We start from the raw sequence: 18,528 nt of genomic DNA, 5'->3' as shown, positions 1-18,528 counted from the left end.
TCCGACTTCAAAGGAATTGCGGAGCTTTCTTACATTATAAAAGTCGTAGTCGCATGGTATTTGCGTTTTGCGTCCTATTTGGTCACGTGGTTCTTTTACCCGGTTGTTTTGGCATTCATGATATATGAGGCTATTAATAGATGCGTCTGTCGATAAACAAAGGAAAGTTTACGGGTTATAACAACGCAATAGGTTACGCTCTCGCATACAACTCAATGACGTAGTACAGGTCGTAAAATGAGAGATTCGGGAAAAAGTTGACGCTTATTTATATCAAAGACCCATATTATCTATAGGTCTTTGTTTATATTCTCAATTTATAAAACGTTGAACATAAGTTCAACAATAACTTCAGCGATACCATAGACAAAAAAAAGTTTCATAATTGCTAAACCCGAATATAACAAGCAATTTATAATAATAATACAAATGCAATAGCAGAAGGTTAGTAGAAGGTTAAGCTTGTTTATATTCACAGTTCTCAATACATAGACAGTTGGATATGAGTTCATGAATTACTACAGGCATACTATAGGCAACCTCGAAAATGCTTTTTAATCGCTAAAACCGAAAACAACCTAATATATTATATTAAATATATTTATAACAATAAGTGTCTTTTAAAAATGTAGTCGGCGTATACGCTGACTTTGAAATAAAATTAGCAATTTACTTTTCTAAATAATTAAATACAATTAAACAAAAGTGTAACTATTGTGTTGTGTTTTTCACTTGTAAGCTGCATATTCACCGCATGAAATGTGTGTTAGCATTGTCAAACCACACATTAGTGTGAGTAAAATAAAAAATATACTACGGGAGAGCACTTCATATGTGTCCTCATATGCCTTGTTATGAGTATCTTTCTTCACTATCGAAATATATCGTATGTTTATATTTGATTTAAACGCAGTTTTCTTTCGACACATTTAAATCACACGTCAATAGCGCCGTCATGCGAAAATGGGTCTTATGCGTTTCGGCAAGCGTTTGTTAAACCCAACATGTGCTTTTGCGCAGTCAGGCCATAGGCGATGCTGTTCGCTTTAAAATCACTCAATATGTTATGTTTCTCCTTACCAGGAGTGATAGCTGAGTGGGCTATTTATATGATGGGCGCATATGGAATAAGACCCATTTTCACATGACGAGGGTCATTACAAATCTCATTGCGAATTGAAAATGCCACATTTAAGAACAATGCTTTTTGATACAAAATTGAATTGAAAATAGCAAACTTGTTAATAATGGCAGCCTATCCACACATTAAGGAATGATTTCCAGACGTGCTGACCAAGTACGGCAAACATTGTGGTATGATAATTAAACGATTTTCTCTTATCGTGACACTATACTATTTCGCTAATGATTGTTTTCTCATCTTGGAGGCGAAAGTGAAATTCTGCGAGATGGATTGTAACGCGTAATTGTAACAGGGCCACAATTTGTGTCGTTTGAGCATACAGAGAGTAGTCCGGAATTCCTTACACTGAACAGTGCTTCATCCTTTGAATTGAGCACATACGCAGTGATGTAGCAAAAATTCAGAAGTTGTATCTCGAATCAGCTTATTATATATTCGAAAATATTCATGCGTGTCTGTTGGCGTTATGTAAAAGTCACTAAGATGAAAACTGAAACAGCTACGCCTAAAAGCGCATGAGTGCACTATACCTATGTTTATGTTAGCGTTGTTGACACCGTGTGAACTGCTCGGGTAATAAGTAAAGCATAAACAGCAATGTTTATATACTTTTATTCCTCCATATACAAGATACGAAGATTGTTGTATATTTTGAATTGTATATGGTGTCAAAAATCAAAAGTTTTGTACACGGAACTTTCATTATGAATTTATATTCTTGGTGAGATAGTCATTTGATATAAGAAAAAAATATTCCTTTAATATGGTGACTGCAAATTTTCTTTATATTAAGTTATCATTACCATTTTCATCATACTTTCTATGCTTTCAGAACTTCCAAAAAGCATGTTGTTTTTATTTTGTCTTAGTTATTTCTATGAAATAATAAGGATGATAAAAAGTGCACACAAAACTCGACCCGTGCGCTATGACACACACTTTATAACGTTGAATGGCGTGTGTTCATTTCAAACTTGCGATTGATTTCAAAAATGAATTGCGTGTTGAATTATGCAATAGCGAACATCTTCAGTGCCTTCAGCGCTTTGATTCCTTCTGTATTTGAATGGTCGCTACACTGACTGATCCTACCAACATGCTTTCTGCTATAACGACCACTTAAATCAGTACCAACCAACAAAATTGCTCTAAACTGACACCCGCACAGTGACTTATAACTTTCACATCTAACTTGAGTCTGGGTTGTGGTTCTATCGGGTTTGTGTTGAAGCCAAATGAAACCCATTTAACAAAAAACGGTATTTGCATTTACTGCTACGTGTTAGATTTTCAGCATTTGTTTTTATTTTTAACCATTGATTCTTGATTGATAATTAGCTAATATGATCGAGTCATTGATGGGTAAATTGGTTATTGTTTGGTACAAACTGTACAGATTAAAGACGGCAAATAATTTAACAGTTAGGATAAGTGAGTAAGTTGGTTTTGTTCGTGATGGATATGACATGCTTAAAAGCATGATTAAAGATTTATGTTCCTTTAAAATTTACCATTTGTATTTTCTGTCCAGTGTCCATCAAAATTCATGAAAACTCAGCATTAAATTATATGATTTTATTCTTATAATTTGAACCATTGTAAATTAAAGAAATGTATCAAATAAATATTATGAAATCAGTGGACTTTTTGCGTGAACGAATTCCCTATCCTGAATGGTCAGAACAATGCCTGGAGCCTTTTAACAGTATACCTCACACTATTATGAATTTGTAGTCCATATGAAAATCAAATTAAATTAGAGACCTTCTTATTAGATTCAATTTTTAAAGGCTTCAATATAAGTTTTCCGGAAAAAAATCTTTCGGAAAACACCACTAATCTGCTGGTACAAATAAAGGTTACCCATTTGAAATCCTTTCAAAATCACACACCATATCAACCGTTATTATTTAAAGTAAGCTATCATTGTTTGATATAATGAACCAGCGTTGATTGTACCCTTGGATTAATGGGTTTTTCTAAACTTGTGTGAATTCCGGGATAAGTCTATTAAAACCCTTAGGTACTGATGGGCAGCAAACAGCATGCAACCTGAACACCCTGTGAGTTTCTTGCAGGCTGTTGTGGTTTTACGCTGGTTGCATATACCGGTAGCCATTTTTTCTTTGTTTCTGAGCGTGAAAGGGTTACATCAGACTTTGAATGGGCATCATTTTGGTACTTTTCTTAAACAGAACTGCGCATTCATGGCAGCGCATTTTATGTTGTTTAAGTATTTTTATTATATTGTAAGATAGATACATTACCTTTGCAATGGTTCCCATTTGATTCCTGTAGATTTTCCCATCTTCCACTTTCGAGAATTCCTGAGAAACCCGCAACAAAACTTCGTCGGAACTATCTTTTTCAGCTGGGCGACCCATTGGAAAAAAAAACTTTGGTATGTTTGCATTCTGTATCACAGTGTTTCTGCTATAAGGCCTAGAGTTGTCTTTCTTTTTCACTCTTGCACTCTCTTTATTGGAGGTAGCTAAAGTGTCAATGTTTTGATTTGATTGGTTGATTTGAATGTTTGAAATGTTTGTGTTCTCCTTTTCAGGGTCGCGGTCAAAGGTTGTGACATCTTTGAGGATGGTAGAAGAAGAATCCACCTTGTCTGGTTTCGCAGATGAGCCATTGGAAACTGTCTGAAATGAACAAAATGGTTTCTAAGTATCTTGGCTTTTGTTTTGTAGTTCTTTTCACATAAACCACTGTTAACTCACTGAAATAGACAAATTAGATGCTAAGCAATTTAGTTAATGGTCTGAAATAGGCAAACTAGCTACTAATTAAGTTGTTTTTTATAAGTCAAATAAGCAATTGGAAACTGTCCAAGTTAGACAAAAAGTCTGCTCATCAACTAGTTTGTGTTTTTATTGTTTTTTAAACATGCAATTGAAACTATATGAACTAGTGACCTGAAAATCAATAGGGGTCATCTGCGAGTCATGATCAATGTACCTATGAAGTTTCATGATCCTAGGCATAAGCGTTCTTGAGTTATCATCCGGAAACCATTTTACTATTTCGGGTCACCGTGACCTTGACCTTTGACCTAGTGACCTGAAAATCAATAGGGGTCATCTGCAAGTCATGATCAATCTACCTATCAAGTTTCAAGATCCTAGGCATAAGCGTTCTTGAGTTATCATCCAAAAACCATTTTACTATTTCCGGTCAGCGTGACCTTGACCTTTGACCTAGTGACCTCAAAATCAATAGAGGTCATCTGCGAGTCATGATCAATGTACCTATGAAGTTACATGATCCTAGGCCCAAGCGTTCTTGAGTTATCATTTGACAACCACCTGGTGGACGGACCGACAGACCGACCGACAGACCGACATGAGCAAACCAAATAACCCCTCTTCTTCGAAGGGGGGCATAAAAAGACAAAATGCTTGCTTAGAAAAGTTTTTTCATCAAACATTTCATTGAAAACTGTCAGCATTTTGTTCGTGTTTTTTTTCTGAAACAGACAAAAATTGGTTGCTCAGGAAGATTGTGTTTTCAACAAGCTTTTGGAAATTGTCTAAAATAGACAAAATGGTTGCCTTTACTACATACAACTCTAAAACCTGACATGAAAGTGGACTGGAGCCTATTTTCATCTCGAATATTGATTTAATGAGGGTACAGTAATTATCATGCATTCCCTTCAACCAAAGTCAACAACAGCGTTCAGAAATTTGGCATGTACACACACAGGCACACAGATTGCTAATCACCTTGTAATTATGTAGCCATTATTGTTTTGGGCCAGATTGCATGAACACATTATGAGAACAGATCCTGTTCATTAATGGGTTCAGTGGCAAACCAACCAATTGCTAATATACTGGAAAATCAGAGTAAACAGGGAACCAATTAATTGCTAATATACTGGAAAATCTGAGTAAAGAGGCAACCAACCAATTGCTAATATACTGGAAAATCTAGATAAACAGAAGAGCAGATTGTACATGGAGTCTGGCACACATCTTTGTCTGCCTTAATACACCTGTGTGCATTACCACACAGTAATTGATGGAGTCTGGCACACATCTTTGTCTGCCTTAATACACCTGTGTGCATTACCACACAGTAATTGACCTAACTTCTACAGTTTTTTCACCATTTTGGAAACGGGGGCAGATCCTTTTGGATTTGAAAAATTTGCGATGTTAACATTGGGAAATAAGTTTTATTGTTGTTCTGCAAAAAAAGCTTTAAAATTGAGAATAAAAGTATTTTCAGTATTATATTAACTCCGGTTGAATTGGGCCGAATACCGCACACAATTTTGAATGAAAAAAAACATGGTTCTATGGTTACTTGCTTAATGAAATATGCATAAAGTGTCCTCCCAGATAAGCCTGTGCAGTGTGTGCACAGGCTAAGCAAGGACTACACTTTCTGCTTTAAAACAAAGTTTTACTTAGAAAAGACTTCCTTCAAATGAAAAATTTGTTTTAAGCGCAATGTGTCTTCCCTGATCAGTCTGTGCAAACTGCACAGGCTAATCTGTGACATCACTTCATGCACATGCCTAAGCCCAGTTTTCTCAGAAAGCAGTTCAATTTTGTTGGGTTTCTACTTTACAAATCTGAGAAACTGTTTTCAATGAAAGTTGAGTTTTCCCCTAAGCCCTTAAGTGAAATGATTTCAATTTAAGCTTTATTTCATTTTTATAATTCTGGCATTTTATATTATTTTGTGTATGTCATGAAGGGCGGGGGCCTTTGACCATGTGAAACGTATTAACAGTATTTAAGTCAAAATACCATTGAGTGTTAACCCAGTCACACTTTCTCGGGGCAAGATATAACAAGGCATCAGTTTCCAATACAAGTTGCACTTCCTGCTAACTGTCCTACTTATTGCATAAAATAGCACAATAAATTATAACATCTGATTATCACATTCTCAGATATAGGTATTTTGTTTTCAAGATTTAAAAACTTTCTGCAAAACACCTATAGTTTATCACAGTGGCAGACATACAGAATTTATGGTGGAATTTTTGTTTTTTTAAATAATATTTTCTTCTTACATCCATCTGACTTTTTTCCTTGAATTCTTCGTACAGATATTTTCAATATTATAAATGGAGGCTGTGGGTTTGAGTTTTTGCAGATTGGATTGTGTGGGCGCAGATTAGATTGTGTGGGCGCAGATTGGATTGTGTGTGCGCAGATTGGATTGTGTGGGTTCAGATTTGATTGTGTGGGCGCAGATTAGATTGTGTGGGCGCTAGAGCTGCAACGATTCGATCCGATTCATCGAAAATCGATTTGAAATGCTTCGATTCGATTACGATACCAAACCTACCCAATTCGATTTGATTCTTTAACATATATACATATATATACATGGATACGTAAATCACGCTGTATTCTGACTATTGATACCGGAAGTTGAAGGTTTTATCTTTACCTGTAATTACGACCTGCGCGATTGGTTGCTTATTACTTAAGTCATCCAATCAATAAGCCCATAACAGTCTACTTTCAGAAAAAGCGTCAAAATGGCTGAACAAGTTGTTGCCGACAAAATGAAACTATCAGATGCGCCTAAGAAGCTAAAATCAAAAGTGTGGCAGTATTTTTTCGGGATGGTAGCCCTACCGATAAAGCAAAGTGTAAACTGTGCTTCAAGGATGTGGTGTACGCAAAGTCTGGCTCAACCACTAATCTAATGCAACATGTCAAACGCAAACATAACGTTGATTTAGCAAGACTAAGAGGTCGCACAAGTGCAACTACTGAAGTGGCGAGCCAGAAAAGTAGTTCTATTTCTATTGTAATTTTGTTAAGTTCATTAGAGAATGTGATTTGTCCTACAGGTAACAGGTTATGCTGTCATGTCACAATGGTAGACATGCTTATAGCGGTTTTGGGTAAAAGTATAATAGTGATAGTACTACCATTCAACTGATTCCAGATAAGTTCTTATGATTATTTATTTGTTTTTTTATATTATTGTGTAATCAACACAATCTTCTAGTCAGAAGTTTTTATATTAAAATTCCTAATTTGCTTTTCTTTTTTATGTGTTTTATTGAAATAACATTTGAACAGAAATGTTAATTTTGAGGCATAAGAGTGCATATATGATAAATCTAGGTTTAAAGATGAATCGAATCGAAAAAATCGGTATCGGAGTGTCTGAAATCGAAATCGAATCGAGCTGTTGGTGAATCGTTGCAGCTCTAGTGGGCGCAGATTGGATTGTTTGGGTGCAGATTTGATTGTGTGGGCGCAGATTGGATTGTGTGGGCGCAGATTAGATTGTGTGGGCGCATATTGGATTGTGTGGGCGCAGATTAGATTGTGTGGGCGCAGATTAGATTGTGTGGGCGCACATTTGATTGTGTGGGCGCAGATTTGATTGTGTGGGCGCAGATTGGATTGTGTGGGCGCAGATTAGATTGTGTGGGCGCAGATTAGATTGTATGGGCACAGATTGGATTGTGTGGGTGCAGATTGGATTGTGTGGGCGCAGATCCGATTGTGTGGGCGCAGATTGGATTGTGTGGGCGCAGATTAAATTGTGAAAGCAGGTTATCAACTTCATAACAGGCAGATCTAATCAACAGATTACATAGATTTTTTCCTAATCGCCCGAAGCAGGTAAAATAAAACAATTATTTTGAAAAGACTAATACAAATCATTATATTTATTAATACTTTACTATCAGAAGTAGCAAAATTACGCTGATATTTTCTATACTTTACAAGGTTAAGCATACGTTAAAGTTGTGCAAACATCACTTTTTTACTTTCTGTTGTGTTAATACTCCAGGCCATGATGGAATACATATACCATAACTATGTAACGACCAATACATATTGTATTTGATATTGTTTGTTTGGACTTAAAACCCTTTAAACTGTATTGAATAGTCTTTCAAACATCATTTGCATCTGTAAGTCATGAAATCAACTTTAAAGAACACAATTTTATTCAATATGTTAACAATATCAACAATTTTGCCCAGACTTCTACTTTAACAAAATGTTAATGTTAATTTTTTTCATAATTCTGATACCTATTTTTTCTAACAATATATACAACTTGGTTTCCATAATTCATATTTCTTGTAATAATATTCTTATAGGCTACAATAAAATTCATATTAATTCAAATGATTTTAAAATAAGCTACCATAAAATTCATGTTATTTCTTATGGTATTCTAATAAACTAAAATAGAATTAATAATATTTCTAATTGTATTCTAATAAACTACTATAAACTTCATATTATTTCTTATGATAATCTAATAACCTACAAGAAAGTTCTAATGAGATTCTAATAAGCAACAATAAACTAACTGTTGTCCATTAGGACATAACTTAAAATCATTGGAAGTTCAAAATTCTTCAACTCCCAAAATTAATTAAATTTGAAAATGTACAGAACATGTTAATATGCTTAACCTTCAGAGCTTAGTTGCACTGATAACACTCATATGATTAATTCAATGTCATTGACAATATCTACTTAATATTCATTTATTTAAATTTAATGAAAACTGTTATCAATTACCACAACAAATGACCACAAATTTATTTCTAGTGAAAATCCCACTGTCTCCCCATAGATTGTTACAACAAAATAGCCATTCTCTGTCAACAATTGGGGTAGAAGGGGACTCGCAATAAAACACGATAATACCATCAACACAAGTAGACATAGAGGTGACCCATTTACCCTTGCATTATTCTCAGTTACCTCATATTTATTTGCCCTGTAATTATGTGCATTAAGTTGACCCGGACTGGTTATCAACCAGTGACAATCTCCTAGGTAACTGAGGAACAGTCAAGTACCCTTAACAAGGATAAGATTAGCATCTGTCAACGATTGAAGGAGTCAAATTCAACATTTTCTCCCACAAACAACACTTGGGACAAATTCAGATTTTGTGTTTTCCACAATGACCGCATTTATGTCAACAATGAGACTTCCTTTTAGGACAGTAGCAATTTGTTACTGAAGTGATTTTGATATGCTTTATTTTTTACTTCACCACTTTAAAGTATATGTTCCTGAGTTGTTTTGAGGTTAAAGTTATAAACAGTCTTTTAATTGTATATTACAACTTTTACATCTTGGAACTTTCAATGTTCTTGTACACTGCACATTCCTTAAATGAGATTAACCTACCTATTCAGATTTAAGTTAATGTCTCTTTAATTGTTAAAGGTATGTTGTGGACAAAATGAAAGTACAAACATTTACAAAGGGCCGTAACTTTAAAAACAAGAAACTGTCGGAGACGGGTGATGCTCCCCAAAGTTTTTTTGTCACAATATTGCACTATATATTCAGATAAAAGGAAATGTCTTGAGGGGCATAACTTTGGACAAAATAATACGACGGATGTATTAGCAACTTAAAAATTTCAAAGGGCCATAACTCTCTAAATAAATCATCTAACCAGAAACCACAAATAACATGCGCATCTCCTCAAGGTAGTTAAGCTTCCAATAAAGCTTCATTGAATTCCAGTCAGTTGTTGGGGGGACAAGATTTGCACTATATGTACAGTTAATGGAAAATTTCAAAGGGCCATAACTCAGTGAAAAATCATCCGACCAGAACCGGCTGATAATATGCACATCTCCTCTTGGTAGTGAAGCTTCCCATAAAGTTTAATTGAATTCCTGTCATTAATTGCTGAGAAATAGCCCAGACAACAATTGTGCACGGACGGACGGACACACACACGCACAAACAGACGAAGCGGCGACTATATGCTACCCCAAAAAAACTTTGGGGGAGCATAATAAAGAAACAAGAGTTATGGTAGATGTGCTATGCACATCACCTCAATGAGATCTACCTACATAGCGGCCTTTTGATATCTAAAATGCATTCCTCTTTTATTTTTTTAGATATGCTTTCAAAAAAAATAATAAAGAAAGAGCAACATTTTGATAAATTTATGGGTCATAACTCCAAACTGCCAGTTGAGATTTGGGTATTTATTGAATATGGCGGCCATTTTATGCTAATAAAAATTTCAAGAAAGTTTGGTAAAAATAAGTCAGATGAATACTTAAGAGAGTTAGAGAGCGAAAAAGTCCAGACTGAAGGACAGTGCCGGAACTATATTCAACTTTAAGTGGACATAAAACATTCAATCATTGGAAATGACATGACTTTGTGTTTTCTTTCCATAAATGTAAATTATTGCTACATTTGTTAAAATCAGCTCTAAAAAAGTATCTCGGACCTAGGGCTGTAACAAATACACTAGGTGACGAATACGATGCGTATCACGAATACAGGTTTGGCGAATACGAATATTTATTCGCGAATATGAATTTCAATGAACAAAAGTAATACTAACAAGTTGACATGACATTATATAGTATAAAACTATGAGTATTTGTCAATTTGATTAATTGAGTATCATTGCATACTGAAAATATGAAATATAACAAAACACTGACTAGAACTGTTTAAACTTTGAACACAGTTTTGAACTTCATTTGTAATGTTAGATAAGATGATTAAACTTTCTAACTCGAAACCACGTTGTTTGTATTCGTCAAATATTCGGTTCCGGAGGTTGCGAATAACCAATACCATTCGTCCACAGCCATATTCAAGTAATTCGAATGTATCGTTACAGCCCTACTCGGACCGCTGTGTCACACTGAAGGAAAAAAGCAATCATTTCCTGAAGCTATAAATACCTGTGTCTTATAAATTACATGCTCTCAGTGTATAGGATACATTTACCTAATTTACAGATTAGAAAACAAAATTAAACAAACACATACTTAATGAACTTCAAACATTGTGGTTACCCTAGGCAATACATAACACAAATAAGGAATGCAGTCATATAATTTAAGCTATCGATTTTGTAGGACTCACACATTTTTATTGCATCTTGAATAAAATCAATTTTACAGCCATAAGGTTAAACACTAAATGTTTGTCACGACTTCCAATCCTGATAAATAAGAAAGTAATGACACTCTAATGATACTCTTACGTCTTATTGATACTCGACAATTTTTAACATTGTTGGTGTCACTTTTAATCTGTGTTTGACTGTTTATACCAGCACAAAATATAGAGCTGTCCAGCTTTATGAAGCCAATAAACATCAAACAAGCTCAATTTGGGGAACAAATTGTGTAAACAAGACCAAAGCTCAGTTTTCAGTCTAGTATTTAGTTAATACATGATCACATGCCCAGAGAATTTTTCTTCACTGCTGTGGGATGGGGACCTTTGCCATTACATAGAGGTGTGGGGGGGGGGGGATATACCTTAAGTTTGATATATGGAGATTATAACCGTTGTTTTAACACTTTGGAAAAAAAAACAGTATTTGTGGCATTTTTAGGGCTGAGAGGAGGTAAATAGCATCATTCATTCATAGAAAAAGCAAAATCGCTGCTAGGGTAATGAATAGCAAAAGGAAAATGAGTAAGCAAGTAGTAATTAATAGTCGGGTTCATACAAATTATTTGAGTCGGGTTTATGCGTATCTATGTGCGAAAGGGATAAAACAATTAAAAAATGGCATTATCAATGATTTAAACGCTGTGTTTTTTTCCTGAAGAGTCATAAAGCACCAAATAACGTCATAAATAAATGTGAAAAGGGAGTTAATGCATATGTGTAGTGTCATCCAAGATTAGCCCGCGCAGTCGGCACAGGCTAATCAGGGACAACAAAAATAAACTAAATTTTTGCTAAAAGAGACTTTCTTTAAACGAAAAATATCATAAAAGCGGAAAGTGTCGTTCCTGATAAGCCTGTGTGGACTGCACAGGCTAATCTGGGACGACACTTTACGCACAAGCATTAAACACTCTTTACACACAGCGCCAAATGTAAAAAAAATGAACGTATGAAGACGGCAGCCCTCCCTAACCCACCCTAACGACCCCAGTGCTTTCCTGTGGAAAACACTGCCCTAAGACTACTACAAGTTTTAGAGGAAAGGTCCAGGTTTTGGCTACATGTTCATTTATTTTTAGTCAGACTTAAATAAGAAAGACAATCCAGAATTTTTCTTGAAATCTCATACCTTACATGACATGCTTGAGGACTTGATTTCATTTGCACACAATTTCTAAAAGAGCCAGACCTTCGAAAACATAAATGAGAAGTACAACTTGAATAGCATCGCTGCATGACACTTTCAATAAAGCAACAATTCAGCGTGACACTATTGTATCTCAGCAAGAAGTGTCAAGCATGTAACACAATTTTGCATCAACCTGTGAAATATACCATTAAATTTAACCCAATGAAAATAATATTCTAATCACCTTCTAATAAATCACAGGTTGTAGAATTCCATTGTAATAGGATACTGTGTGTTTAAGAGGGCAATTGTATAATGTTCAGTGATATTGTGAAATTGCAAAAAGACTGCATTGTGCTGTGGTCATGACACCTAAAATATTTTAATGATGACAAATGATGAAAGAATTAAAATAAACTTGAACAATGTTAAGAAAACAGTTGTGCCCAGCACTGATAACACATTACAATTGTGTTGATTGTTTCAGAAATTATACTTTGATGTTTTATTGATATGGAGGTTGTTGTATTTTATTTACTTTATCACTCAACACCTTCTAGAATTAAATGAGCCATGCTGTGTGAAAAGGGGGTTTAATGCATGTGTGTAAAATGTTGTGCCAGATTAGCCTGTGCAGTCGGCACATGCCAATCTGGGATGACACTTCCTGCCTAAACTTGATTTTTACTAAAAGGAGGCTTTCTTGAAGCGAAAAATATAAAAAAAGCGCAAATTGTCATCCCTGATTAGCCTGTACAGACTGCACAGGCTAATCTGGGACGACACTTTATGAACATGCATTAAATCCCTTTTTGACAGAGCTGGGCCAACATGCTTTTACTTTCTTGAATTAAGAAAACTTGTACTTTAATTTAAACCCAGTGAACCAAATTATTTCACAGTTGGGTGGCATGTTGAAAAATAACAGATGGAATATACGTTCTGGAATATACGCTTGTTCAGTGCTTACAAGTTCAATATAATTTAAACTTTTGCCACTTCAATACATATTTTTACGCATAGCCATTTTCTCTATGCTTCTGAGTGGAAAAGGTTAATTGACAAATATAATAAAGGAATCAGCAATAAAAACAGTTATGTTGCATTTTGCAGATTGTCGACAAAAAATGAAACAGTGGATTATGTCCAAAACATAAAAATTCCTGCCTTTCTCAACTTTGTTCCTACAAAATATTTTGCTTATGCACAATACACACCTTTTATAGCACAACAAACAGAAAGGCGCAGAAAAGTAGGTTTTTTACACTGGACAATTATAATTAGGGTTACACTGGACAATTATAATTAGGGTGGACATGACTGTGAATACCCTGAACTACAAACTTGGAATACTTACATTAAGGGAAAAACTTGGTCAATTAACCCTTTCCCATTCAGAAGCAAAGTGAAAATGGCTATGTTCAAACAGCATAAAACCAGAACAGCCTGCGAGTAACTCACAGTCTGTTCAGTTTTTATGCTGTTTACTGCTCATCAGTTTCTAGGGTTTGAAATGAAGTCTTTAAAACTTGAATGTAGTAAGAAAGGTCTTACACTAAATTCAACTTTCTATTGGACTACAAATGCTTCAAAATACGTATCTAAGTGGTAAAGGGTTAACTATTAACTTTGAATTCTTACACTAAGGGGACAAAACTTGGTCAATTACATGATGACAGTGTTTTTTTTCTAAACATTTTGAAAATGAGGCCAGGGCCCTAATTGGATAGAGAAAATATAGTCATTTTGACTATAATTGGGAAATTAGTATCGTTGTTACTTTGCATACAAAAACTTATTATTTAGAATTAAAGTGTTTTCAATATTATATTCACCAAGGTTCAACTAATAAAGCTGGATGGGATACGAAATGATGGGAATTATTAATCCCATTTGGAATATGTTTTTTTCCCATGGGGAATGGGTCCCTACAACGGCCCCAGATTTGAACAACAAAACACCCGGCATGCTTTATCGTACCTGACTGGATTTCACGGACTGAGGCTGACTAGATTGTTGTGACTTGGACTGATCGCTGGAAGAATTCACGTGACTAGAATGCAGCGGTCCGTGTTTTACCCCAGACCCGGGCAATGTTGATGTGAGCGCACTTGGCCAGACAGCCATTTGCTGATTTCTCCGAGAAGATTTCTGCGGCAAAGAGAACCTGTCCACTATGGGCAGGCACATGCCATAATGTATTGCACCGCAGGGAGTTGTCTCCCCTTTCCCTACACCATAGTCGCATGTCCCGCAATGGTGTAGCGCGCGACGCCATTTCAGCTCTATCCGACTGTTGTAGTATAACGTCACTTTGGAACACACATATGTAACACAGGCGCCTCCATATTTTGCTGCATTTGCTATTTCTATCTCGTTCACTTTGGTGACGTTGTTGTTGTTGTTGAAATTAATAATATTCTTATTATTCATGGCTGCATGAGTGTTATTCAGTTTTACGCCATTTTTCGCGAAACTCACCGAGAATTTTACCGGGGGAGGTTCGAAAATTACTTCTTCCCGAGTCAACATGTTATGGCCAGTGGTTAAACTTTAATAATCCAGTTAATTTCCTTTTAATAAATCAATCACAAATTTCATTTCAGTTTCCTTGCTTGTGACATTTATGAACACAATGTTATTTGCCCAAGATGGACTTAACCACTTGATACATTAGCTTTACATAAATGTTACCTATATGTTTCACTATTTATGCAATCCTCATTTGCAAATTGTCTTTTGAATACAGATGGGAACCAACTGGTGTCTAGTAATTTAAGACAAAGACATACATTATTGCTCGTTAATCACATATAAAGAGCAACTTAACATGCTTGTCTAGCAAGTTGCAAATCATGATGAAAAAAATTACCTTATGAACACAAGGTGTCATGCACTGACAACTGATATTTCATTTTGACCACAAATCAAGAGACACGTCAAGAAAGCACTATTATATATTATCAAGTCGTAAGTTTTCAAGAACCAAATAGTCTCTCTGATCAAAAAGGCTGTCTTTAAATTTACCTTGACAATTATGTTAAACAATTATTTATTATAAAAAACTTGCAAAAACTGCCATGCCCCTCAACAGGCAGTCAGTGAAAAGTAGAATTTAAAGTCGAAGCCAATTTTGCAAATGCTCATGCTTTACTCCAAGATTATGATATACATGTTGCAAAAGTTAAAGTAGTAACAGTGCTCATTACTACCAGGAAATAATCAGAACAAAATCAATTAATCACAAAACTGGATATTTAAATTTAACAACATATCCATCTTAAAAACTCAGAGCTTTGTTCTAAAGTGTAGCCACAATTATACACATCACTCATTTTTAATTTTAATCATGACAATAAACCATCACATTTTAGGACTTTTATGCAAAAGGTATGGACGTTTTTTTTAAAAACATGTAACAAGAACTGAAAGAAATGTAGCCAAAACAATAATATCTATTGCTGCAAGGTCCATTAAAAATTGACAATGAAGTATCCAGACTTCCCAAACAACTGCATTTAAGTCCAACAGTAATAATTATTATCTTCAATCAAAAATTTCACTAAAAACACAATATATGCACCAATTATAAATAAAGTCCGTGAGTATTAAATCAAGTAATTAATAGCCTAAATCAAGAAATTCACAAAAAACACATATTCTATCCACCAGTTTTTAATAAAGTCCAGAAGTAAAGAATCAAGAAATGAATAACCGAAATATTATTTTTTTCACTAAAACCATAATATATGCACCAGTTATAAGGTCCGACAAGTTATAAATAAAGTCCGGCAGTAAAGAACCAAGTAATTAATAACTTTAATCAATAAATTCTCCAAAAACAATACATCAACCAGTTATGAATAAAGTACGGAAGTATTACGAACAAGGTAATTAATAACTTAAATCAAGAAATAAACAAACAAAAAACACAATATATCCCAACATACACTGCACCATGAATCCCAGCAATAACAATCTGACCAAGTAATAAAACATGCTTAGAACAACCAAACAAAACCAAATTATCCTTAATCATAACCAACATACAGAACAAAACGTTAATCTAAATTATCCTTGATTATTAGCAAGATATAATTCTGTACTGCCTCCAATGAACATACCACAGATTTATTGAGGCTAGCGGTATCAGTTATAATCTTATGCTTGTTTTTCTTGTTAATCCGAATTTTCATTGATCATAAGTGCGATATAATTGTGCACTGCCTACAAATCACTGTACAACAGATATATTCTGGCTAGTGGAATCAGTTTTTATAATAGGCTCCTTTTTCTCAAGCACAAATAATCCATAATCCATAATTAACACAGAAGTGTATCTATTTATCACCGCAACAACCTATCATAGTATTATCAATGCATTTGTATGAGAAATATTTTAATTCCCTTCCCCCACACAATAACACAGCAGTCAGTTATCAAAATACATTGTTATCATCCAGTCTACATTACATGGACTCCATGCATACCGTAGTTACTCTAGCATGAAATATTTAGTTGATAAACTTAAACTTTTTATAGCTCATCACCTTAATAAAGCGTGTAAACTTTGTTGCGGCTTATTAGGTAACTATTAAAGAACATTAAATAATCTGATCATACTACACACAACTCATTCAAAATTGAATGGTATAGTCACCTAGTGGCCTAGACAAAATGTATGTGAAGCAAATCAATATAACAACTTTCATAGTTTATGTTTATTTTCAAAACACCTGTTTGCCACCTCAACCTTTAAAACAGGTGGTTAAACAATAATTACCGGTATCAAGTTTTACACCAATCACAATTAAGTGTTAACACCTCTCACAATTTGTATTAATAAAAAGAAATCGCCATTTATTAATTAAAATTAAAATTTGAAAAATGAAACTGAAAAACAACACATATCCCTTATAAGAATAAATTTTTAATTAAAACACAACTTGCGAAAAATACACAAAAACAGATTTTTTTTTAGCATTGGTAGAAAAACATCAACATATTAACCATAAAAACACCATCCAATCTTTGTTGCTCCAACAAACATTAACAATATTCCCTTCCAACATGACAACTGGGTTTTTTCTTGTCATGTCCTGTCAAATTTGATAACCATTTCTCAGTGTTTTCTCCCCACTAATTGATATTTACTCTTAATTACCTGTTAGTATACTTGTCAATCAAACTAAGTGGCAGTGCAATTAAACTACTATTTTAGTCCAATATAGTCAGTGCATTAAAATTGTTGTCCAAAAAAGAGCACGAAAATTAAGTCCAATAAAGTGCAATGAAAACTTTAAGTCCAATATAGTGCATTAAAATTTTAATCCAAAACCGTACATTAAAATTTTAGTCCAAAAATAAATAGTGCATTACAATTTTAGTCCACTATAGAAATTGCTTTAAAATTTTAGTCCAATATAGTCAATGCATAGAATTTTAGTCCAATATAGTTATTGCATTACAATTTTAGTTAAATGCATTAAGAAACTATTTAGATGAACCAAAGTTAAACCAAATGTTTTGTTTTTGCCCTAAAAAGGTATGAGAAAAATGCATTGATATTATAAACTCGTTATGATAAGATTTTACACCGACTGAATTCTCAGCAATCTTCTTTCCTGGTAAAATAACTCTAAACATTTGGGCCGTGCTTTGGGAAAACTTAGCTTGCTGCATGAGCAAATAGTGCTTTCCCAGGTAAGTCTAGCCCGTGCAGTCTGCACAGACCAATCAAGAAAAATACTTTCCTAAAAAACTGATTTCCCTTTAAAAAGTGACTTCCTTCAAACGAAAAATTCCATAAAAGCGAAAAGTGTCGTTCCTGATTGCCTTGTGCGGACTGCAGAGGCTAATCTGGGACAATCGTTTATGCACATGCATTAAGCCCAGTTTTCCAAGAGGGCAGCCCATTTGCTTTAAAGCAAAAGTAAAGATTTATACTTAGGTGGGTGAAAATTAAATGGTTCTACCTTTAAAAAAGTCTAATGGGACTTAAAATTTTAAATAAATCTGATCCTGAAAAACTTAAATAGGGCAGAGAATGGAAATTGCAGGTTTATACATTAATGCACATACAGTTTACGCTAATAGTGAACGTGTTTTCTGACCTGGTATCACAAATATTTTAATTGTTGAGACTTAAAACTTCTCCCATATAATAAGTTTTAATCACGCAAGTGTCAATATTGTGGCCGATGTCAGTAAACCTATAATTGGTCTTATCATCCAACTCTGAACATTAACCCTTTCAGTGCTGGAGCCGAATTATAAAGGCCTTTGCAAACAGTTTGGATCCAGATGAGACGCCACTGAATGTGGCGTCTCATCAGGATCCA

General features: G+C 34.5%; 1 protein-coding gene across 4 annotated transcripts in view; it reads right to left on the bottom strand.

Annotated features, from left to right (window-relative positions):
- The window catches only part of LOC127834361 (serine/threonine-protein phosphatase 2A regulatory subunit B'' subunit beta-like), a 93,956-nt gene that overhangs the window by 21,432 nt on the left and 53,996 nt on the right, over positions 1-18,528 (bottom strand). For 2 of the 4 annotated variants that reach the window (XM_052360127.1, XM_052360128.1), the window contains one exon: positions 3,412-3,792. In XM_052360127.1, coding sequence (XP_052216087.1) covers positions 3,412-3,792 — 381 coding nt within the window. Of the gene's footprint in view, positions 1-3,411; positions 3,793-14,167; positions 14,955-16,311; positions 16,649-18,528 lie in introns of those variants that run through there. The other 2 variants (XM_052360126.1, XM_052360125.1) reach the window with 2 other exon arrangements.

The sequence above is a fragment of the Dreissena polymorpha genome, chromosome 6 (genome assembly GCF_020536995.1).
Source record: "Dreissena polymorpha isolate Duluth1 chromosome 6, UMN_Dpol_1.0, whole genome shotgun sequence".
Lineage (NCBI taxonomy): Eukaryota > Metazoa > Mollusca > Bivalvia > Myida > Dreissenidae > Dreissena > Dreissena polymorpha.
This window is presented reverse-complemented; position numbering and strand designations above follow the sequence as displayed.